This window comes from Solanum tuberosum, unplaced genomic scaffold (genome assembly GCF_000226075.1).
Source record: "Solanum tuberosum cultivar DM 1-3 516 R44 unplaced genomic scaffold, SolTub_3.0 scf00406, whole genome shotgun sequence".
NCBI classification, from domain to species: domain Eukaryota; kingdom Viridiplantae; phylum Streptophyta; class Magnoliopsida; order Solanales; family Solanaceae; genus Solanum; species Solanum tuberosum.
The window spans coordinates 221,328-247,467 of record NW_006239327.1 but is presented as its reverse complement, the minus strand read 5'-3'; the positions used below and the strand labels follow the sequence as shown (position 1 = coordinate 247,467).

Here is a 26,140-nt window from a genome sequence, read left to right as displayed (position 1 = left end):
TAAATGAGAAAATAATAAAAAATCTGAAAAGAGATACTAAAATTAGTTTGAGTCAAATAAGCAAAAGAGAGAAAAGAAGAGGAAGCACAAAAAACGTTGTATTTGGGGTTTAAGAAATCTAAAACATGTAGTTGGTTTTTAAATAAATATTTTGAATTATCCCTTCACCATAATCAACTCATTTAACTTCTTACCTTACCGGGTTACTTTTTAAAGAAATATCCCGAACTACCCATTGACCATAATCAACACAATGTAGCTTCTTACCTTACTGAGTTATTTTTTTAAGATAGATTCTGAATTACCTGTTGACCAAAATTAATACATTTAATTTTTTTCCTTACTGGTGCAAACACAATTTTATTGAAAGTTTCGAGCCTATATATTTCAATGGACATTCCTCCTATTCTTCACCAATTCATTTCTCAAAATCACAAAAAAAAAAAAAAACCTTTAAAAAAATGCAGCAACAACAACCATCAAGCAAAATGGCTCATCAAGGCCTCGTAACGAGGGCTGCAGGAATTTGGTATTACAAATGTAGGATCTGTCTTGAGGTGTTCACCTCAAGTCAAGGGCTTGTTGGACACCAACGCAAGCACATGTCTCAGGGAACTTGGATAAGAGGTATGCCCCATTACAAACTTTTTTGTCCATCTACTAACCTGCCAACCCTCTACGATCAATTGGGTAGCCGTAAGTCTACCCCAACTGTCGTACGAGGCCAGGGACGCTTTTATCGTCCCCGTACAAAGAATCCGATTGTGTAGGGGCCTCAGAGATTTCCTGGCTATCCACAGTCGATTCATGACCAATCGCATCAGGCTACAGTGCCTCATGTTGTTGTACCTTCACCTGCACCTGATCCTTTGCTTATTCAGGTGGATTTGTTTGTCCGTCGTCTTAATCAACAAATTCCATATGGAAATCGTTTGAATGTAAATCTTTTATTGGCTTCTACACCTATTGAATCAATTTCTTTACCCATCGAGAGTTCCGGTAGTATTACTGTAAGTGCAGAATGGATGCGTGAGAAAGAGAATAAAGATAAAGAGGTTGAACAGTCAAGTAGTGTTACTATCAGTGCAGATTGGATGTGTGAGAAGGAGAGTAAAGATCAAGAGGCCGAGCAGTCAAGTAGCATTACAGTCACTGCAGATTGGATGCGTGAAAAGGAGAATGATGATCAAGAGGTCGAGCAGCTTGACTAAGACCTTAGGCTTTAGGTTTTTGAGAGACCATGGTTGGGGCTTTATGGTTTTGTTTTGTTGTTGTCTTCGTCTTATGCTTATTGCAACAATTTTTTTTTTGTTTAAGTTTATGTTTTTAGTCCTTTTTGTGATTTCAGTATCTGTGTTTGGTGTACTTTCTTTTTGTCAAATGAAATAAGTGGGTTTTCTTGCTTTTTTTTTGGGTAAAAAAAAGTAATGTATGACCACTTGTTTATTTTAGCAAGTTGACTAAAATTTGAATAAGATTTAGTTTGACATTATATCATTATTCGTATCAGCCACTAATATCTGCATAGCTAGCTTCTGAAAAAAAAGGGACCAAGTGACAATTTTAATTTTATCCTTTTTGTTTTAAATACCTTGCAATGGTTGTACACAGAAATATGATAACAGTTGGATCATATTCTCATATAAAATGCTAATGTTGTTGCCAAATTATTGGTCAAGTGTGCAAAAAACATTCACTATATGCTACATACTTCCCTGTTGCTAATTCTAATGACATTCGATTTAATAAACAAAATTTAATGACGATAACAGAAAGAGAATAGAGATCTCAATGAGTGAGACTTTGGGGTCTCAAAAGAATAAAGCAAAAAAGAAAGATAATTAAGCAACAAGTGATTAGACATCCATGGATAAAATACTATTTCGATGCAGGCTAGAGAAGTACTAAATCTAGAAAAATTATGAGTACTAGATATCACCTGATAATAATAGGGTCACCAAATTAAACTTGCAAGAACAAAAGCTCTTCCCTAGCTACCAACAAATCACTATAGAATGATTTTGAGGAAGCACTTATGTATTCCATTTAATGCTTTGATTCTCCAACAAGCTTGTAGAGTACTTTCTAAATCATGGCATGGTTTTTTTATGCCTAAAGGACCACCAAAGAAGCTCAAGATATTTCGAAAGGAATCTTGTTGTGCCAGACCTGGTTGATGAAGCTCGTTTTTGGATAGTTGATATTAATGATCTGCAGTTGTCATAAGTGTCATTTCAGATTGCACAATTATTTAATTCAGAATTACCAAGAATAATATTGATTATTCTCTTAACAATATCATTTGGGAGAAGGAAAAATAATTAAGCTTCCTCTAATTCCAATTATATATAATCATTTAGGAACTTTGATCTTTGTGGATTAAGGGGTTGGGGCTTTGTTGTTTTGTTTTGTTGTCGTCTTCATCTTATGTTTGCAATACATGTTTTTTGTTTAAGTTTATGTTTTGAGTTCTATTTGTGAATTCAATTTTTGCATTTGTTGACCTTTCTTTTTGTGTCAAATATAATAGTGCTTTGCATCTCATTTCTTGTTTTGGTCAAAAGAGTAATGTATGATCACTTGCACATTTTGGCAAGTTGACTAAAATTTGAATTAGATTTCGTTTAACATTATATCATTACTCGTATCAATCGTACCACTAATCATATCTTGGGTTTGAGCAAAGGTCTTCTCATATCTCTATATTAATTTCATGAAAAACTCAATGAATTTGGTTTTGTCTGTATAGAAGATGACAATGTTATTTGCATAAACAAGATGGTTGATTGAATGATTATATTTCCTCCAATATTATCAAATTTAATATTTAGACAATTTCTTGAATTAAAAGAACATTCTCAATTATAGATCTTTCCTTTACAAATCCACTTGGATAGTTATCCATCACACTTGAGAGTAAAAGGTTCAATCTAGCAAAAATAACTTTTAAAAATTGATGTTTAGTTATTTGAAAATAATAAATTTATCTTTGTTTCACATTAGACTGGAAGATTTAACTTGACCATAGGTATTTCAAATTATTGATTTTAATTTTTTTTGAACCTTTTAGTTTACATAAGAAAATTTGTTATAAAGGGTATAAAATCAAATCACAGCTACTCCAACTCTTATGCCCACTCCGTTCGTGCAAATTAAATGTTCATAAATAACACTTGAAAGCAGGTCATTTGTAAAGTTAACCATTTAATACTTATAACTCTATGCTTCCCCTCTAAAATATAAACGTCTCTATACAAATTAGAATTAAAACTATTTAGGTGTTTAGTATCATAGAAATACTTTTGTGGTGTTTGGTTGAATAGTGAAAAATAATTTTATTTAAAATTATTTAAAACTTTAAAAATAATGTGTGAGGTTGAAGTGATCCCAAACCAAACAAGGATTCAAAAGCACCCACTTTTGGAACTTCAAAGATGTTGATGTTGACACCATTGAGGACTCGAATGACTAGTCCAAACAATATGTGATCATATGGCTAAATCATCATATGATATAGTTTCTTCGTTATATTTTACTAAAGGTGTTGAAACTTTTGATTTTCATCTGATATATTATCATCATTATAATTTTGAAAATTGTTATCAAATTATTAGTGAAGTGTTGTACAAATCTATAGAGAATATCGTTGATTTTTTAGATCATCCAAAAGTACGATTAGAACAAGACGTATCCTTTCAAACATACATGTAGAAAATAAACAAAAAAGAACTCAACATTTTTACATGATAAAATATATAGTTTTTTCTTACGCAAATACTTAAAATGTATTATCACTAATCTCCAAGTCAAATAGAAAAATTCCCATATGTGATTTATTAGGCGGTGATGATTTAATTAGGGTAAATTTAAGTTCAGGTAACTATAAAATTATAAGTATGAATTTAATTTGTTCTCATGAAAAAAAAAATACACTATATTTTTATTCGGGTGTGTGTGAAGATTTTAGAATCTTAAATCTTGATATTAAATTTATGTTTATGGTAGACATAAAGAAATAATTAAACATAATAAAAATTTATTTCCTTCATAATAGACACTTATATGATACTTTTCATTTTTTGAAAGTTGATTTAACTAATCTTTGAAAGTTGGTTAAATTAACTTATATTTTAAAATTAAAATTTAGATATTTAATAACTATATGATAATAAGTTGCAATTTTTTCCTTATCAATATAATGAGATACATTATCAAATGCCGGTTAATTTTTGAGATAGAAAGAGTATTAAGCTACTTTTTGAGAAAATTTCTAATCAAGAACGGTCTTTCAATATATATATATTTTTTTACAATTTTTTTAAAGAATATAATTAAATTAAAGTAATAACTAAATAAAAACCGAACTTATCTATTCATGAATAGAAAACCTAATTGAATAAACAAAACACTAACCAACCATTCTATTATTACTATTCAATCTTTCTCCCTATTGCTAGATATATTTTATAAATAAAATAATAACACTAACCATCTTTATATTCGGAATCCGCCTTTACACACAATCATTAATGCACACCCTCTTTCCCTTTAATAATTTTATTTTTTAATTAATAAAATAATCCACCTAAAACTCAAAGTTTAGACCAACCTAATTAGGTGATCCTATTCAAAACATTAAGGATGGAATTGAAATGAATAAAACATTTTAGGGATCAAGTTGAACTTCCCAAAACATTATGTACCAAATATGCACTTTACTTAAATCTATATTCACACTGCAATAATCCAACTGTCAGCAGAAGAAGAAGCCCTTCACTAAGCCAAAAGAAAATGGCGGTCTTCTCTATGATGCTTTGGCAAGACCTACAAAGGTAACGTACACCTCTTAAATCCCTAATAAAACAGCAAAAAATTGCATTTTGTTTCTGCAATGCACAATTTCAGAATTACCCAGTTCTTAGTTTTCTCACTTTCTTTGTAGTTTTTGGGTATATAAGCAGCTTTGATTGTTTAGGTGTATAAAGAAGACAACCCATTTGCCCAAAAGGAAAACAAATTAGCATGTGAGCTGAAGTTTCTGAAGAAATTGGCTTCGCTTGCCTTTATAGCCCTCTTTCCCATTGTCAATTTCCAGGTAAAAATACTGATAATTGGACTTTCTTAGCTTCCTGATCTTAGCATAGTTTATGAAAATTCATGTTACAGTAATTAATTACTGGGTATCCATTGGGGGTTGTTGTTTGGTTTGCTATATGTCGAGATTTACTCTTCTTTTAGAATTATACATTATTATAAGGATGTGAGGTTCTTACTTTAATTTTCCTTATGAATTGTACCTACTTAAGTTAGAGGGAAACTATGTATTATTTCATACGAGATTTTTTTAGAAAAAGATTTCGTTTTTTGGAAAGACACAAAAGATAGGGAGTGGGGTGGGGGTTCCTGATATACAAATACTGATTGCAAGCAATCTATTAGGACCTTTGACCCTTTCGGGTAGATGATCTACATTGTGTACAAAAAGATGGTCTTCCAAAGAAAAATCTCACTTTGCTAGATAGTCTACCACCTAATTGGGTTCCCGATAGCAATGAGTAAAGTTGCCTTTGTGTGATCCACCAGGGCAAAGATATCCTCAGTAATCGGATTGAGAGTGAGATTGCTAGTGTTCTTGCTCCTCAACGTATCTACCATAATCATAGAGTCAAGCTCAATAGTGTCCTGCCTCAAGCCATTGTCTTTCAACCATTGCGCAGCATATTTGGCTGACATGGCATCTGCCACATGATAATTGTTGCACTGTATTGGGGTAGCAAAGGCAAACAGAAAATTTCCAGCATCATTTCTTGCCACACTACGAATGCCAGTCTTTCCAGTTTGCTCCAAGTAGCTCCCATTTGTATTAATTTTGATCTTCCCTGATTGAGGCATATTCCAAGTCACCTACCTGATGATAACCTTTGGTCTAAGCCTCTCCACCTCTTCACATAGTTGATTCCATTGGAATTCCATCTTGCAGTTAGGAAAAGTTCTATTCACTAGCAGCTTTGAGGTACCACATAATATGCTGCTCCATTCTTCCTGTGTAGAATCTGTTCTGGTTGCCATATCTACAAGCACATCTGATTCTTCAATAATTGCATTTTGGCCTCCCATACATAAGCTTGAAAATGAACATCTCCGATTTTCTCTCTAGACCATTAAGATAATCTCTGTCCCAGTTCTTTGAGCTTCTGTTGTAATCTCCACATAGGATTACCCTCAATTTCTTGATCCCATTCGTTACTCACAATCTCATGGAATTCAGGTTGTGTTGTGTAGAAATCCAGGAATTTGAAATACATCTTTCCAGTAGTTTGCTCATTATCACATTTCAGCAGCATGGGTCTATGATCAGAGCCAGCCCTAGGCAAGTGCCTCACAGTGTTGAAGTTGTAATCAGTGTTATCAAAAGCAAAAAGCACAAAAAAGCTCCAAGGTATGGTGGTGCGTCAAGTGCAAATAAAACGTGGACTTAGTGAAAAAAGGCGCAAAGGGAGAAAAACTACATATATATATATATATATATATATATATATATGAACAAAGGAATAAAAAAAAAAGATTACGATAAAGTGAAATATCAATTGTTTAGTGTCGCCTCTTGAGAAGATGCTCGAAAGGGTTTCAGACCAATCAACTTAATTGGAGGGCTGTACATGATCATTTCTAAGCTGATCACTGAAAGATTGAAAATAGTTATAAAATAGTTAGAGGGAAGCTAGTTGATGGACATCAAATGACATTCTTGAAAGGAAGAAAAATCATGGATGCTGCTGTGCTGGCTTATGAAATGGTCGACTCTAGGGTAAAATAGAAGAAACCATGCATCATATGCAAGCTAGATATTGAAAAAGCTTATGATCATGTTAATTGGAATTTCTTGCTAAATTTTTTGAAAGACATGGGCTTTGAAGAGAAATGGAATTACTGGATACAGTTTTTCATCTCGAATATAACATTCTCACTCATTATAAATGGTAAGCCTGAAGGATTTTTTCAATCCCATAGAGGTCTTAGACAAGGAGACCCTATGTCACCTTTTTTTTTCCTACCGACTATCAGAAGTGGCACAAATCAAACACTTAAGAGCAATCCTTACAATATTTGAGGGCATTTCAGGGCTTCATGTTAACTGGTCGAAAAGTTTCCTCTTCCCAATTAATCAGGTAGACAAATAACAAAGTCCAGCTGAGAATTTAGGATGTCAGATTGCCTGTGGGGGCCAAGAACAAGGAGTTGGAGGTATGGAATGAGGTGATGGAGAGATGTGAGAACAGGCTATCAAGATGGAAAAGTCAGTACCAATTACTAGGGGGTAGGTTGACTCTCATCAAGTGGCACAAATCAAACACTTGAGAGCAATCCTTACAATATTTGAGGGCATTTCAGGGCTTCATGTTAACTGGTCGAAAAGTTTCCTCTTCCCAATTAATCAGGTAGACAAATAACAAAGTCCAGCTGAGAATCTAGGATGTCAGTTAGCTTCTCTGCCTACAAAGTACCGGGATTGGCTGTGGAGGCCAAGAACAAGGAGTTGGAGGTATGGAATGAGGTGATGGAGAGATGTGAGAACAGGCTATCAAGATGGAAAAGTCAGTACCAATTACTAGGGGGTAGACTGACTCTCATCAAGTCAGTTTTAGATGGGCTACCTACCTATATGATGTGTCTATTTCCAATACCCAAGAGCACTATGAAGAGAATCAACAAAATGAAGGCGATGTGAAGTTGTGAACTAAGTGTTAAAAATACATACCAGGATCTAGTAGCTTTCAGACACAATAACCGAGGAATGGTCTAAATCAGCAGGACCCCCCTCTCCTAGCTCTCAGACACAATAACCGAGGAATGGTCTAAATCAGCAGGACCCCCCTCTCCTACGTCCTCCGGTGATCCTTCTGATCACCGGATTTCATTTCTCTTTTCTTTTTTTCTTTTCTTTCCCACTGTCCTTGCAGGCGAGTTTCAAATGGAAGATAGTATTTACTTTGCAGCTGGATTCAAGTCCTACGACATCACAAGAACACCTGGTACGGCGGGAGCATGGTACGACTGGACGGAAAGAAATAGAAAATCTATGACGAGAACGACTTTTAATGAGAAGTCAATGGAATGGATCGTGCAGATTTTACGGGAGGCATCAATGACAAGGGGGAATATGGTGAAGAGATGGAAGAAAAAAGATGGGTTCTCAGAAGTTTTTTGTTCGAGGAACTACAATAAATATGGGCGCTACATCAGTTTAATAAATGTAAAAGGCAGGAGGAGGGAAGTTATCATCATCCCTGAATTAAATTTTAACTCAGGGTGGTTGAGCTTTGCGGAAAAGGTTGGAAGATTCATTAATAGTCGTAGAAAGTTAATGAATGGGGGCAATCACAGGCTGGTGAGCAGAGACATTCCATATGCTACAGTGCTAAGGAGCATTAAATGGGCTAATAAAGATTCAAAACTTGCTGAAAAAGAGAAGGCAGCTCTAAAAGGGGATACAATCTTTATCAACGATGATCCAGAGGAGTACAGTGAAGTGCTAAAGAGAAGTTTGGTGGGTGCATTTGAACCTAGAGCCGGAGAGACAGTGACCCTGTCAGAAATCAGGGGATGGGCTAATCGACTGTGGAAACAAACACACAGCTTGAACATCTACGAAATGGGCAATGACTTCTTTCTATTTGAGTTTGCACTTAGGGTCACAGCAGAGCAAGTGATTGAAGGGGATTGGGAGTGGAGGAATAGACACTAACAATATGAATTTCTCAATGTTCACTTCTATAACCACAGGATAATGTTATGAGAAACAAAAGCTTTGGAAGTTCTAACATCTGAAATCTGCAACTATCTAACCTCCACAACAAACTATTACAATTCAAAAAAGAAGTACTAACTTCAAAATTATTTGGACTATATATAATATTCCTATATCTACGTCAACCAGATCCAAATTCAAACTATGTTTGACATTGTAAGGTCAAACTGGAATTCATGTTGTCTCGGTTTTTGCACAATAAGATGAGAATATGGCAGAATTACTTGATTTTTAACCACTAAAACGCAAATACCACACCCAATATGAAAATGATGAAGTATATCAAAATTGATTTTACTTTCTTCTGAAATTGAGGAAATTCTTGAAACCAACGAAGCCTAAATACAGCCAGATATTAACTTGCGGTTGACAATGAATCCACTTTGAATCATCTTGAATGGTCGAACACTTGAACTAAAGACACTCCCATTGAGAAACGGCAACCATTATTCAGACAGATAAAAAGAGAAGGTGGTTATGGGCAAAAAGTTTACTAAAAGAAGTCATGCTCAGATTCTTACCATCTTGCAAGTGCACCTGTTGTTCCATTGTTTGTAAACGCAGTTTAAGTTCACTGTTTTCAGAATTCAGGCCATTTGTATCTCTCTGTTTCATGTGGAAAAAAAAAGCATATCAAAACCAATAGTGTTATGTTATACATGAGAAAAAGGTTGAAGATACATATATCTGTACATTTTTCCATGTGCAAGCAGATGCTGCAGATTCTAGACCAAGCACTTATCTACTTCCATCACTTCAACCACACTCAACATGTTTCCAATAACAGAAATAAAAAGTGGAAAGAACACAAACAATAACTGGGTAATGAGAGCAACTGATATACACCTGCAATAGGGTCAACTGAGTAGATAAAGTAGTTGCTTCCGTTTGCAGAGTCTGAACTTTTCTCTCAAGCTCTGCTATATATCTCATTTTCCTTTCCTTTGATCTTGCAGCTGACTGCCTGTTGGCCCAAATCCTGTTGCACAGCATAAGCAAAAACAGTGATGATTAACTAATTGGCTTAACTTTTAAACAACTACATCAGACAAATTTAAACAAATTCAAGGAACACGAAAGACCTCAAAACAGCTTACATCAATGCCCTATGAATACTTTCAGAAAGCTGTGCAAAGACTTAGATAGCAATGAGAATTTTATTTTTTTTGCTAGAAGATGGATGAAATGTGGGTATTCTGAAGCTGATGGTAGTAGTGGGGGGATACTAATTATGTGGGACTCAAGAGTATGGACGGGTAGTTGTGTGGAGGAAGGCAAATACTCAATCACTTACAAATTTGAAGCTGTCCACGATGGTTTTTGTTGGTTTCTTACTGGCGTATATGCTCCACACACCAGAGCTGAGAAACTGGAGTGCTGGGAAGAAATTGCAGCAGTTAGGGAGCTATGTGGAGGCCCCTGGGTCACCTGTGGGGACTTCAACACTGTCAGAACAATGGCAGAAAGGAGAGGATGCAGAAGAATAACCAATGTAATGGCTGATTTCTCGAGTTGGATAGAGGATATGGAGTTACATGACCCTCATCTAAATGGTGGGACCTTTACCTGGTACAGAGGGGCTGGCCACGACAGTGCTGCGAGACTGGACAGGTTTCTCTATTCAATTGAGTGGGAAGTACAATTCAGAAACATAAGGCAACAAATTATGCCTAGAGTTATATCTGATCACAATCCAGTTATGCTACAATGTGGTGATTGGGAACAGAGGAAGACATACTTCAAATTTGAGAACTGGTGGTTTAATGTAGAAGGTTTCAAAGATCTAGTCCAGAACTGGTGGAATGGTTTTATTGTGGACGGATGCCCAGATTTCAAATTCAGTATGAAGCTAAAGATGCTAAAACAGAAACTTAAAGATTGGAGCAGTGTAACTTTCGGGGAACTTAACAATAAGAAGAACAGCTTGTTAAGTGAGCTAGCTGAGATGGATCTGATCCAGAATGATAGGGTGCTGACAGAGGATGAGATGATGATTAGAGCAACAGTTCTAGTCGAGTTAGAAGAATTAGCGAAGAATGAAGAATCCAGGTGGAGACAGAAGTCCAGAGTGTTGTGGTTGAAACAAGGTGATAATAATACCAAGTTCTTTCAAAGAGTAGCAACAGCTCATAGGAGATGCAACACCATCGACAGGCTGATTATCAATGGGGAGGAGAATAAAGATCCAAAAGAAATCAAAGATCATATAACAGAGTTCTACAAGCAGCTATACACTGAATCAGAAAGTTGGAGGCCATCATTTGTGATGACAAATTGCCCAAGAATAAGCCAAGAGGAGCAGGAATGGATGCAGAGACCATTTTCAGAAGAGGAAGTGGTACACATTCTCAAATTGTGCGATGGAGACAAAGCCCCTGGTCCAGATGGTTTTACTATGCTTTTTTTCAAGGAGTGTTGGGGGATCATAAAGAGCGATGCGATGCAAACAATCCACAATTTCCATCAGAATGAAGTGTTTGAAAGATCCTTGAATGCCACTTTTGTGGTATTAATCCCCAAGAAGCTCGGAGCTGCGGAACTCAAGGATTTTAGGCCAATAAGTTTGATTGGTGGAATGTACAAAATCATCGCTAAGCTGATCACCGAGAGAATGAAAACAGTGATGGGGAGACTGATTGATGAGCACCAAATGGCTTTTTTGAAGGACAGACAGATAATGGATGCCTCTTTATTGGCAAATGAGTTGGTGGACTCCAGGGAAAAAACAAAAGATACCAGGTATCCTATGCAAATTGGATATAGAGAAGGCATATGATCATGTCAACTGGAACTACCTCTGGAAAGTTCTGAGTGAAATGGGGTTTGGGAGGAAATGGGTGAATTGGATCAAGTTTTGCGTGTCAACAGTGAAGTTCTCAATCATTATAAATGGGAGTCCTGAAGGTTTTTTTCAATCACAAAGGGGATTGAGACAAGGAGATCCCATGTCTCCTTTCTTATTTCTCCTAGCAATGGAGGGACTCAACTACATGGTCAGAAAGGCTAATGAAATGGGGTGGATAAGAGGTTTTGGTGCACACACAAACAGAGCCAATAATATGGAGGTCACACACCTTCTCTATGCGGACGACTCTTTAGTGTTTTGTGGTGCAGAAGTGTCGCAAATTAGACATTTGAGGGCAATACTAACCATTTTTGAAGGCATATCAGGACTACATGTGAACTGGCAGAAGAGTTGCTTGTTCCCGGTTAATCAAGTTAATGACATGCAAGGCCTTGCCGACAACCTGGGCTGCCAAGTAGCTTCTCTTCCCACCAAATACCTGGGGATGCCCTTGGGCGCCAAGAACAAAAAATTGGAAGTATGGAGTGAAGTTCTGGAGAGAAGTGAAAGGAAGCTGACAAGGTGGAAGAGTCAATATATATCCCTGGGAGGTAGATTGACTCTCATAAAATCAGTTCTGGATGCACTTCCGACTTATATGCTAAGTCTTTTCCCACTACCAAAAAGTATTGGAAAGAAACTCAACAAGCTGAGAAGGGTCTTCCTCTGGCAAGGAAATAAAGAGAAGCAAGGATACAACCTGGTTAAATGGGAAGAGGTGACAATGAGCAAAGCACAAGGAGGTCTGGGCATTAAGAAATTGAGTACTCAGAACACCAGCCTGCTGCAAAAATGGTTGTGGAGATTCTGTTGTGAAGATATGGCATTATGGAGGAGGTTTATTGCAGAGAAATATGACCTACAAAGCAACTGGATAACTGAAGAGGTGAATGGCACTTTTGGGTGCTCTGTATGGAAAACCATCAGAAGGATGTGGCCTGATCTCAGTGCAAAGGTGACCTTCAGAGTGGGGAATGGTTTGAAGACCAGTTTCTGGAACGAGACCTGGTTAGGTGACGTAAATCTGAGGATACTTTTTCCCGATCTGTACATTATCAGTCTACAGCAGAATGACACTATAGCGCAAATGTGGACCCCTCAAGGTTGGGACCTTATGTTCAGAAGGGCTCTAAATGATTGGGAGGTTGGAAGAGTAGCAGACCTACTGCATGCTTTAAACTTGTTTCCAGGCACTGTCACAGAGCCGGACAAACCAGTTTGGAGACTGCATAGCAGAGGGGTTTTTACAGTTAAATCATGCTATTGGGAGAGGAATACCAATCATCTCCTGACAACAGTTTGGCCTTGGAAATTAATCTGGAAAATTAAGGTTCCTTTAAAAGTTGCATGTTTCACTTGGTTGGTAATTAGAAGAGCTTGTCTCACCCATGAAGTGCTACAAAGAAGAGGTATACAGATCTGTTCAAAGTGCTACATGTGCGGACAGAAGGCTGAAGTAAATGGTCATTTGTTTTTGCATTGCAAGATAGCTACAGATCTGTGGAACATGTTCGTTTGTATACTCAGGGTTAACTGGACAATGCCCAGAACCACTTTTGAGGTCCTAACACACTGGCAAGGAATCGGAAAGAGAGGATCAAAAGAAGATTGGTGGAAAAATATCCCTGCTTGCATATGGTGGACACTATGGAAGGAAAGGAATGGGAGATGTTTTGAAGGAAAGGTTAGCAGCCTAGAGGAGATCAAGATGAAATGCCTTAGTCTTTTGTATTTTTGGTGTAAGCAAAATTTAGTGGGGGAAGTAGATAGCCTTGTGGAGTTTAAAAGCCAATTGTAAAGTTAGTTTTGTCTTTTTGGATTTGAGTATGATGGCACCCCCTGGGGGTTTGTAAATCCCACCTCATCGATTTTGATGAGGTCTTTTGTGTGAATACAAAGTTACCTATTTCAAAAAAAAAAGAGAATCAACAAAATGAGAAGATCCTTCATTTGGCAAGGGAACAAAGAAAACAGAGGCTACCACCTAGTGAAATGAGAGATACTCACTTGAGCAGAAAACAAGGTGACCTTGGCATGAGAAATCTTAGCATCTAGAATAATTGCTTGCTACAAAAATGGTTATGGAGATTTTGTAATAGAGATAGAGCCCGATGGAGAAGATTCATAGTAGGGAAATATGGCTTGTTTAGCCAGTGGACTACTAAGGAGGTGATGGGGTCGTTTGGATGCAGTGTGTGGAAGACCATTAAAAGGCTGTGGCCACAGTTCAGTAACAATATCTATACTAATGTAGGCAATGGTCTGAAAACATATTTCTGGAATGAAATCTGGAAAGGGGATGATAGCCTAAGGAACTTATTCCCAAACCTCTACACCTTGAGCTTACAAAGATTTGCTACTGTTGCTCAAGTATGGAGCCAACAAGGGTGGAACTTAGTGTTCAAGAGGACTTTTGAATGACTGGGATGTGGCCAGGCTACTTGAGGTACTAAACACCCCACCAGCCATATCTCAAAGAAAGGATAAACCAATTTGGAAGCTACATAGCATAGGAATGTCACAGTTAAATCTTGCTACTTGCTACTGGAGGATGAATGTTAATTAGTCAGTGACTAACAAGTGGCCTTGGAAGCTAGTGTGGAAGACAAGAAGCCCATTAAAAGTAGCTATTTTTTTTTGAGAAAGTTAACTGGTATTATAAACATAGAAGTACACCAATAGTGAACTCCTGTAGTAATTACATCAAAAGTATAGAAGGTTTACCAAAAAGAATCAAAACACCTATCTCCCTCATAAACTATCTAAGAATAGGGTGATGTCCCCCGGATCCTTGGGAATAGAATAGATACACCAAAAGTGAAAGGTCACTAAACAATTCATTTTAATGCTTTGGAAAGGGATGCTCTTGTTCTCAAAACATCTCTGATTTCTCTCACTCCATATTGTCCACCAGATGCAGGCAGGGACAATCTTCCATCTCTCCTTGTGTCCTGACTGATTTCCATCTCTATTCCAACATGTTAGGACTTCTGCAGTATTTCTAGGCATGGTTCATGTGATACCTCTCAGGTTAATGAAATACTTCTGTAGTTTCTCAGTCACTTTACAATGCAAAAAAAGATGGTTTATTGTATGTCTCAGATTCAACAAAAAAAACATCTGGAGCATAAGTCCTTTCCTCTTTTCATTAAGTTATCCTGGGTTAGAACAAATTGTCTTGCAACAAGCCATGCGAAGTGAGCCACCTTATGCGGTATCTTCCCTTTCCAGATCATCTTCCAAGGTCACAACTCCTTGGTTTCAGTTGAAATGTCTAGTAATTTGTAGGCTGATTTCACCTTGAACTTGCCATCTTTCTCCAGCTTCCATGTCAATTTGTCTTCCTCACAGGTGAGGTTCTTGGCTTGTTCCAAGGTATTATAGAACTGAGTCATTCTCTCCACTTCCCAGTCATTGAGGAACCTTCTAAAAATCAGGTTCCATCCTTGTTCATTTCTGACTTCTACAATTGTAGCCATTTTCTGCTGATTGAGAATATAAATGTCTGGGAACTGTTGTCTCAAAGGTGTTTGTCCCATCCATATATCATTCCAGAGCAAGGTTTTCCTCCCATTTCCCACATTAATCACAGAGGTGCTCCAAATTCTTGGCCACTGATTTCTAATAGTTCTCCATAGACCCACACCATAAGGAGTATTAACCTCCTTAGTAGTCCATGATACTTCCTTTCCATATCTTGCAAAGATAGTGTCCTTCCATAAGCTCTGATCATCTTTTGCTAGTCTCCAGAGCCATTTTAGCAGAAGGCTTTTATTGTGGGCTTTCAAATTCTTAATTCCCAGACCTCCCTCTTTTTTGTTGGAAATAACAGCATCCCACTTAACCAAGTGAAATTTCTTAACCCCTTGCCCATTACCTTGCCAAAGAAAATTTCTTCTGATTGTGTGCAGCCTCTGAATGATCTGTGGTTGATCATAAGAAAAGCTTGCCTTACCCATGAGGCATTACAAAAAAAGGGATGCAGTTTTGCTCAAGATGCTTATGTGTGAGCAGAAAGCAGAAGTAAATAATCATTTGTTCATTCACGGTAAAGCAACTTCAAAATTGTGGAATATGTTTTGGTGTATACTAGGGGTTAGCTGGGTGATGCCAAAGACAACCATGGAACTCTTTAATAGCTGGACAAGAATTGGCAACAGAGGAAAAGTGAAGACTGGTGGAAGACTAGCCCCCTGTATATTGTGGACTCTATGGAAAAAGAAAGGCATGCTAGGTGTTTTAAAGGACAAAATGATAGTTTTGACTTCTCTGAATATGGACTCTTGTGGCATGGTTGATATTGGGCAAACAGGTTCTAAATACACAAGGTGCAACAACTGGACACCTAGCAAAAGGATATGGAAAAGGCTGAACAGAGTATTCATTAATAGCTTATGGACTCAGAATTACAACCAGCGTTATCAAAGGTGTGCTAAGCACGCTTAAGCCCTGAAGCAGTCTTTGTTGGAACCATCTGTCCGTATCTGATCATTTTTATCCGCACATTTGTTGTCATCAGCCATCCTTTTTTCTTTAGTACAATTTACCTCAGCTTGATCAATAACTATAGCATTCTTTCCAGTAGGAACCTTCTCCTCTGCCCTCTTCTGTTCCAATTCTCTACATTGAGTTATTGAGTGCCCCAAGATTTTGCAATTTCTAGTTACTATAGGAGAGTCCTCATTGGTCCTACAATTTGTTTTACGCAATTCCATCCGTGACAGTGGAATGGAGTTCCAGCAAAAGCACCCAGATAGGGACCACAGGAGAGTTCTCAAGTCCTCATCTGGTCTGAAATCCGGAGTGCATTTCTCTAGCCACATCACTTGACCCTCTATTTCAATAGATCACTTATACCAAACATTTTCTAAATCTTCCTCATTGGAAAAATCTAAAAACATAATGCAAAAATCGTAAACTCGAATCTTAACTTTACCTCTGATAAATTTGGAGCGTATCTTTTCAATCTGTGGCCTAGTGCTCATGAATTTACCCACCAGAGTTAGTTTCACTCTTCAGCAGTAACCCCATTGTAATCGCTTGATTTGAAAATGATTGCCGGCATGCCATTGTGAGTATCATAACGAGCTTTCACTTATGGATTCCCAAATCGATGATTACTAGACTTGGGATAGCACTTAGCGGGCGATTGAATTGCTTTAGAATGTTAGATTTCTGTGGAATTTTCTCCACAGCTAAGGTCACCATAGTAGTATCAATGTTTTTATCTACCAGTCGCTCTGTGCCGGGTCTACTGGTGTTCCCATGGGACGGAGCGTGAGGCTCAATCGCGAGAGAGAACAACCGTTGAGAAATAATGGTCATGTATTGTACGGAAACCTTTTTCTGTTTACTTATTTTTATACAGTGTAGAATGTGAAATAAGAACAAGGGTAAGTAATACATGGATAAAGAAACTAAAGATAAATTGACCCTCGTGATAGTAAAGAAACTTTTATTTTGGTTAACAAGTAAACATATATTTTTATATTGCACTTTTTTGAGAATGAATACTAACTTTTAATACATCAAATCAAATATCCAAATAATCCACGCATTACAAGCCATACATTACTAATCTTTGCATTACAATCCAGGCATTATGTTTATCTTACCTTATAGAAAAAGGAAAATCTTACATTCTAAATCCTTTATCTCTAAACCAAACAACCCTTTAGTGATAAAGATGTATGCCTAGCGTCATCCTGGATCCACTACTAGTATTAAGTATTTGTGCAATATGTCACTTCTCTCTTTGTCGAATACTCAGTTGACTCACACTAGTCTCATACAATAATGTTAGGTAGAGTATTTTTTATTGATGCTTCCCTCTTCCTAGCAAAAATGAAAGTTGTCTCTGTCATGAGCGGATATGGGTAGATTCATGTGGAAATATGTTTTCATCTGTCTGGCATGGAAAATGATAAACATTTCAGGATTTCATCTTTTCCATGATCTTGGCCATTGGACTTGGAATTAAATTATTCTGAAGAAGCGACATGAAAGATACAATTGAACCTACTTGTCTGCTTCATGATTAGACAGTATCTGAACTTTTTATGCTACAACTAGAAGAGCTAATGGAGAATCTACATAGAAATTCAGGCTGAGTTGTACATTTTACAAGGCATTAGTTCTTTTTTTAAAAAAAGTTACTATTTTCGGTTCTCCTGAAAAATATTTTCAATAAACACCATTAGAAAGGAGTGTTTCAGTTTTACTCCTCTCTAATTGTGTATGGCTTTGGTTTTTTTGATAAGTAATGGTGAATTTAATAAATGGATTCTAACAAGGAATCAACATCAGTTACATAGGGGCCAAGTGGCACCAATTAGCTAACAAGAAAATACATCTAAGTTTAAGACTGTATATTTCTCCTTTTGCCAAAATTTTGTTTGAGTTTTTAGAAATACAGAAAAAGGAAGTTCATGAATTTTTTTTAACTGTTTCCAATCTGTTGATCTCAGTTGGATTACCTGTCCTTTTTTGCAAAATTCACTTGTTGGATCAAAGAGAGGAAATGATCATTTAAATTTCTGTCACCAATTACTTCTCATTGCGTTGAAAGGGAATCTGTTTTCTGATTGCCATGAGTTATATGTTATTGATGCGTTTGTCGGGAAACAATATTACAAACGCAAGAATGATTAATATTTCTGAATTATTGTTTTAGTCAAACTTAACTTCCCGAGTGGATTAGGATTCTTATTATTTCTAATTTATTAGGACTCTTGCTATTGTAAACCTCTATTTAAGAGAGTTGACATTCTTAATAAAATAAGTTGGATTTTATCAAGTTTCGGAGATTCGGAACTTTCTCAAACAAGTTCCCAGGTCTACAATTCCCTGAATGAATTGCAAATTTCAGCAATCATAGGCAAGTCAAGGAACAAGAACAGGGGATTAGACTTGTCTATTGGACCTGACTTTTCAGTTAATCGTCCAATGACTCGATCCAGAACTAGGGACCATAACAAATTGGTATCAGAGCCTGTCACCATGGACGAAAATACGGTAGAAGAAAAGTTACGAGTTAATCGTCCAACGACTCAATCCAGAACTAGGGACCATAACAAATTGGTATCAGAGCCTGTCACCATGGACGAAAATACGGTAGAAGAAAAGTTGCGAAATTTGTTACAGGAAGCCCCAAACTCAAACTGAAGCAAAAGTAGCAGCTTCAGAAGCAAGGATGGACGCCAAATTCCAGCAACTATCGCAGCAAATTGAAACCTTAATCCGCACCACGGCACGTGCGAAGGGAGTTGAAGTTGGAGACAATAGCGCTGCTTCTGTCCAACGAACCAGCAAGGCAGGTGAACAACTAGAGGTGCGTTTTGGAGGAAGAAACAACAACAATAAATTTGGTACTGATGACAATAACGGAGGAAGAGGTATTGTTCCCAGATACACTAAATTAGACTTTCCTATTTATGATGGAAGTGAAGATCCTCTTATTTGGCTTCACCGTTGTGAGAAATTCTACAGTAATCAGCATACAAACAACCAAGAAAAAGTAAGTAGAAAAAGTAAGTTTAGCTGCTTTACACATGGTAGGGGAGGCGCAACTGTGGGTTTATCAACTGGAACAAGAGGAATCCAATTTAACATGGGGCGTCTTTAAGGAATATTGTACTCTTCGTTTTGGCCCACCAATGAAAAGCAATCTGTTAGGAGAATTGATCAACTTGAAACAAACTAGTTCTGTTGAAGATTATCAGAGAAACTTCCAAAAATTGTTGGCTCGTGCATCATCTGTACGTATAGACCAACAAGTAGATATGTTCACAGCAGGGTTAGTTGATTTGATTCGTTTGGATGTGGAATAACCCATCTAACCTAGTACAAGCAATGAGTTTGGCGAGAGCATTTGAGAAGAAGATCCAAATTTCTTCTAGCACACAAAGGGGCTATGGTTCAACCTCAAACATTAGTGCAAGGGCTGCCACTACACCAGTAACTCCGAGTGTTAAGGTAGGTGCTTCTAATCCTTTTGTGAAAAAGTTGACTAGCGCCGAGATAGTTGCCCGACGTGCAAAGGGATTGTGCTACAACTGTGATGATCCTTATGTTCAAGGCCATCAGTGTAAAAAGTTATTTTGGCTGGAAGTAGAGGATGGGAATCTAGAGAAGTACCAACTGATCGTGGAGAGCCTGCCATCTGACTTCAAGTTATTTTGCCTCCAACTTACATAAGACAGACTTCAAGCTTGAGGACAAGCCTTTTCTTCAGGAAGGGAGTAATGTTATTGATGCGTTTGTCGGGAAACAATATTACAAACGCAAGAATGATTAATATTTCTGAATTATTGTTTTAGTTGTTTTAGTCGAACATAACTTCCTGAGTGGATTAGGATTAGGATTCTTATTATTTTAGTTTTATAGGACTTTGTTATTTCTAATTTATTAGGACTCTTGCTATCGTAAACCTCTATTTAAGAGAGTTGACATTATTAATAAAATAAGTTGGATTTTATCAAGTTTCAGAGATTCGGAACTTTCTCAAACAAGTTCCTAGGTCTGCAATTTCCTGAGTGAATTACAAATTTCAGCAATCATAGGCAAGTCGAGGAACAAGAACAGGGGATTAGACCTGTCTATTGGACCTGACTTTTCAGTTAATTGTCCAACGACTCGATCCAGAACTAGGGACCATAACATTATACTGCTAAATCTTCTGAAAATGAGAATCTACGTTATTGGAAGGAAATATTAAAGGGCAAACTACATAAATCCCACTAGTTTAAGTCCTAATTACTTAGATTCCCGATAGTTTTAGATATTACTTCCTCTACCATATTTCATACTTAGGATACATGAGTTTAAATCTGTGAGATACATGTATCTGCCGAATTTTAAATTGAGATACGTATTTTATTTGTTTAAATTAATAGGTTGTAACTGATTTCCTTAATATAAGGCGGAAATCAAGGAGTGTATCTATGTTTAATTAATTTCATTTTATTATTATTTGAAATAATAAATTCGTTAATATTATTAATAAAAGACAAAAACATGTATATCTCGGTCATGCAATTTGATTAATTTCATTTTATTACTCTTAAAATAATAAAATTCATTAATTTGATGTATCTATTATCAATATATGATGTATCCAACAAACTAAACACTTAGATACATGAGTATCATACAAGTACATCCATATGTATAATAGAAGTATCTAATATTAATTTTGTGTATTTGTTATATGTGTCTAGTATAAAATTTCATGTATCTATTTATATGATCTAATTTAATTTCATGTATCTATTATTAATTCGATGTATCAACTATCAATTTCATACATTTTATTCAAAATCATGTATCTAGGATACATAGTAAACGCACATATAATTATGTGTATCTAAATATGAAATGTAATTGAAACACACGAATTTAGGAACAAATCACGACTGTGGAGTATTTGTCTTATCATTAATCCAAAAAAAAGTTAAAAAATTCAAAATTCTCCCTTTCTTTAAGGATCTGAAATTTTTTCTCATAGATGCATATAATCTTAACTCAGATACATGAACTCTTAACTAGATACATGAACACCTGATGTGTATCCAACATTGTTGCACTTGATGTGCATCTAATGGTGTACTTTTTTCTCTTAATTAAAGCTTGGCGTAATTCTTCATCTTGATTGAGACATTCCTATACTTAGATCTATTCTCGACTTGAATGTTGGCGGATGAAGAGTCAGTTCCTACAATGAGAAATTGATGAGTGAAAATGAGCAAATAAAAGTTGTTTGATTTAGTATATATAGTATTGTTAAAGTGTAGTACCTTTGACGAGAATCATCCGATTTTGGGAATGTTCAACCATTAAAGTGTCCGAGAAACAACAAAATCAAAAAATATAAAACCTAATTTGTAAAATTCTATAAAATTGAACTTCAGAACATTATGAACTCAAATACAAAATCAAAATACATGAGAATAATAAAATAATCGAAACAAACCTATATGTATAATACTGATTTATATTGAGAGGATGAAGGAAGAAAGAGGGAAAGATGAATTAAGGAAGAAGGAAGGATGGGTTTACGGAGGAAACGGCATATGTGAAAAAAGAAGAAGATGATTTGCTTGTTAATGGATATGGACCATTAATTAAGGAGTAGATAATTATTCAATTCCTTATTTAAGGGATTTGTGTATCTAATTAAATTTTTTAATATATATGATATAAATATTAAAAGTGGTAATTATGTAATTATTTTAAACTAGAGGTAAATATAGTATATATGGTAGTGATGTATGTGTAGTTATGTAGTTTATCCAATATTAAATGCTGGCATGAAAGCTCATCTTAGTGTAATTAATCACTGGATATTATTAGTGATTAAATATTTATGCTTAGCTTTCGTCCTGGATCAACATCTAGTATTATATAGTTGTGCAATGTCTCACTTCTCCTTCTGTAGGATACTCAGTTGGCTCATACTTCTCATAACATAGTGTTCAGAAGAGTATTTTCAATTGGTACTTGTCTCTTCCTGAAAAAAAGTATAGTTATCTTTGTCATTAGTGTCATAGACTCTTGTTTAAACAAGTATTTATCTGTCTGCCTTGAGAACCTAGTTCTGCCATTTTTTTTCCTACCCATCTTGGATGTTATTACTAATTTGAGACAATTAGTGATATAGCTGGAATATTTCTTGTAACTGTCTTATCATTTTACCAGCCATTCTTGAAGTAGGTTACCATTGGGGACCAAAGGTGACACATGTACGTGGAATATCATTTACTTCAAGGGATAGTACCAAAATAAAGGAAATTAAATGGAACCTACAAAGTTTCTAGTCGACTCAACCATGACTTAATGCATTTTCTCCTCTTTCATGCATATTCCTGGAAGTAATCTTTGAACATTGTCTCTTTAACTAGCACTGTAGTTTCACCACAGTTCTTTCCCTCTCTTTTTGTTATTTCCGTCCTTCTGTTTTGTCCTCTTCATTTATGTTTGATGATTCTGTGAATTGCCATGTAGCATTTGATCTAAATAATTTAAAATAATTCTATCATTGCTTTAAGAAATTGCAAATAAACATTTCATCTTATCCTTCACTAACCCTTGTCTGTAATCTGCAGATATTTACTACAGTTGTCTTCTTCTCTTCATTTAATGAGATATCAGTGATGCCTCATCAGAATCAGGTATGATTGTCATCAGGGAATAGAGTGAATTGTGGAACAAATAGGAAATAATACAATACTTGTAGAGTTGCAGTGAATATATCCCTTCCCTTATAAGGTAATTTAGGTAATGAAAATCCTACATATAACAAGGAAGAAGAATCATTGGTATGAAATGAACAATATACGTCACATCCTAATTCTATGCTGTATTAAGGTCTCCCTGGTTCATAAACTCTAAGCTGACTGGTCATATCTCTCTACCTAGAGAAATTAGGGAAAATATCATCAACTCTTAAGATTCTATAAGCACTTGATTGGTACATATACTTTTTAAGTTTGTAACTTTACCTGCTTTCTTAACCTAGTGATGAAGTTACCTAATGCGTTGAACCCCTGAAGGACGATGACCATAAATAGTTGGAACAAGTCGTCATTGCCTTTAAAAAGCAAATATTTCAACTATTTATTTTCATATTACGCCAAAATCAATTGAAAAAAAAGAAACTTAAGAGTTCCATTATTTTTAGTCAAATAGAAAAAGATATAACCAAAATAACAGAGTTGCAATTGTGTACTTCTTTTTGTTCTATCTTTTAGATGCAATGACTTTTTCTTAGGACAAATCTGTTTTAAAAAAAATTACTTGGTTAGAGCTCCTTTATATATACTCCTCTTCCTCTTCTCCCTAAAATGATTAACATGAAAGTAACAACAACACAGGGACAAAATGGGCAGCAGGGTGTGTGGATGTACCAATGCATCCATTGTAAAAAAAACTTCCCTTCAAGCCAGGCCATAGCAGGCCATACAAAGGGTCATTTCAGAGATGGCTGGGTTAAAGGAACCCCCCAGAGCAAAGTATTTGTACTATTTTCTGAGTATCAGCAGCAGCAGGGTTCTATTACTGACTCTTCAATTCCCGAGAAACATGTTTTTTCTGCAGCAACATCTGACACTGACTTAACAGATGCTCATCGATTGCCAATAGGTGATGTGCAGAATTCCAGAAGCCTGGTCGTACGGCCTCCATCTCCAGCTTCGTCTAGCAGACAACCACGAATCCCTAGGCATCATTTGAGGCTTCGTGATCTGAAGATACTAGCTAGGCTAAGGGCTCGTCTTACCAGAGAGGAGCAAGAAGTCATTTTGCGTCTTCTTGATAGTGCTATGGAACAGGTTCATTCATTAATTTAAATATGCACTTGCTCGATTTTTTTTTCTTCCTTCATCACTCCTATAATTTTCTTAGGTGTCATTTAGTTCAAAACTAGGGATTATATCAATCCCACTTTTTATATGAGATGAGTGATACCAGGATTTTGGTATAGAAATAACACTGATCTTAGATTATACTTCCAATCAAATACAGATAGGTTTAACCTCAAAATCTATAATGGGATAGCCCAATTAATCCCTTGAACCAAACAATCGCTTAAAGAAGTCCTTTTCATATCTTACTCTAATGAATTGCTACCATCTTTATGAATTTGGTTAATCCACCATGAATTATATTTTCAATAGTAGTGTTCAAGTAATTAATGTGTGGTTAGCTTTTTCACCTCCTGTACCACCAACATGCTTGGTCTTGTTAGAAAGATTGGAATATCAATCTCATCGAGACAAACTACAAAAACTCATGCTTCAGGAGCAGAATCTTTCTCAAATTCTAGTGTTTCCACGACAAGTAATCAATTTTGTTCTACCTAATCCCTCTTTCATGACCACGTATTTTTCCAGCTTAGGATGTCGGAAATCTTTGTTGAATGCAACTAATTTGATGATTGATAGGGGTATTATTTTGTTACAGGCAAAACAATCAAGCAAGAAGAGCACTGAGGCGGAGGTGATCCCAAATAGAAACTCAGAAGCAGCAGCCGCGATTGGAACTACTGACACAGATACCGATGTCTCTTCTGAGGAATCAGATGATGAGTCCAAAAATATGTGATCATATGGTTAAAGCATATATGCAATAGTTTCTGGGCTATTTCTTATTAGTTATGGTTCTGAAGACCGTTCGAATTAATAGTGAAGTGTTCTATTAGATATATGAACAGTATAATGTTGTTGCTTTTTTAGATCATCTAAGAGTAGAGTTGAACAAGGTTCTTCCCTTTATCCCCTCTGTTGAATTAATGTATATGTGACTGCTACTGAGGCATTGTCTGTGACTGTGTGAGGCCTTGGTTGCTTTATTAATTGAAGATATATGTATGTTTTGCTATTCTGAAGGAAGCCAATTGTTACACTTCTAGCATAGGGTGATGATAGAGTAATTTCATGGCAGGTTATAAAAAATAATAGTGATGGGATAATTTTTTTTTATCTTGTTTGGTTGCCATGTTTGGGATAACTTATCCCACCATTAATATCTTAGTGATGAGATAAGTTATCTCATATACATGGTGGGATAAGTTATCCCAGGATAGCTAATCCCAGGATAACTTATCCTGGGATGACTTGTTCCCAACCAAACGACGTATTAGATGGTTGAAGTAGAGGTGGGGGTGGGGTGGGGTGGACTACTTGGAAAATTACGTATGGAGTTAATAAATTGTGAATTGTTTACATTTTTTTTTTTTAGATGTATGATTTTATCTAACTTGTATAGATGTAATAACTATCTCTTTCAACAGTATATTGTTTATTTTGGCCAAGATTTGTGAAATAAAATAGGCCAAAATTTCATTATGATGTCTTGGTGATCCATTCATCTTGTTGGCGGTGGCTGCATTTTTCATAAAGGATTTTTTTATTGAGAACAACGAAACGAATTGGTGAGGAACTGAAAACGTATCCATCGAAATATAAAAGGATTAGGATTTCCAAAAAATGGTAACAGACAAATAAGGTAAAAAGTTAAATGCATTTATTATAGTCAAAGGGTAATTTTGATTATTTCATAAAAAAACAACACAACTTTGACCGGTTTTGAATTTTGAAATCCCAAATGCAATATTTTCCCACTTCCTTTGATTAGCACTTCCAATAAAATGGTAATAATGTTTGGACAAATAAATTTAAAAGGTTAAATGTATCTATTATAATCAAAGGGTAATTTTGAATATTTCTTTAAAAAAATAAAAGAAACTCAACTTTGACATGTTTTAATTTTGAAACTCCAAATGCAACATTTTCCTGCTTCATCTTCTTTTTTTTCTTATTACTTATTAGACTCATAAATTAAAAATGTTAGAATCTAATATTAAATTTCTTGTTTTATTCACATTTATGATTACTATTTTCTTTTTCTGAAAGAAAGTTTAGCCTTATATAATCTTAATTAGAGTTGTCAATATGGGCTAGCCACTCCACCAGGACTAATCCATACAAGCT

The 26,140-nt window shown here is 35.9% G+C and overlaps 1 protein-coding gene across 1 annotated transcript; it reads left to right on the top strand.

Moving 5' to 3' along the window:
* Positions 1 to 461: 461 nt before the first annotated feature.
* On the top strand, positions 462 to 25,039 carry LOC102583262 (uncharacterized). Its single transcript, XM_006362556.1, has 7 exons — positions 462 to 716; positions 771 to 1,193; positions 4,758 to 4,832; positions 4,976 to 5,095; positions 22,757 to 22,822; positions 23,525 to 23,980; positions 24,612 to 25,039. The coding sequence occupies exons 1-7, from the start codon at positions 462 to 464 to the stop codon at positions 24,750 to 24,752; spliced, it is 1,536 nt and encodes a 511-aa protein (XP_006362618.1). The 3' UTR covers positions 24,753 to 25,039.
* Positions 25,040 to 26,140: the final 1,101 nt, after the last annotated feature.

Excerpts from the sequence above, each read along its gene's own strand:
- LOC102583262 (XM_006362556.1), top strand. The coding sequence starts at position 462 with ATGCAGCAACAACAACCATCAAGCAAAATGGCTCATCAAGGCCTCGTA. Across the intron at positions 4,833-4,975 it reads CTTTGGCAAGACCTACAAAG|GTGTATAAAGAAGACAACCC; the intron begins GTAACGTACACC and ends TTGATTGTTTAG. Across the intron at positions 23,981-24,611 it reads TTGATAGTGCTATGGAACAG|GCAAAACAATCAAGCAAGAA; the intron begins GTTCATTCATTA and ends ATTTTGTTACAG.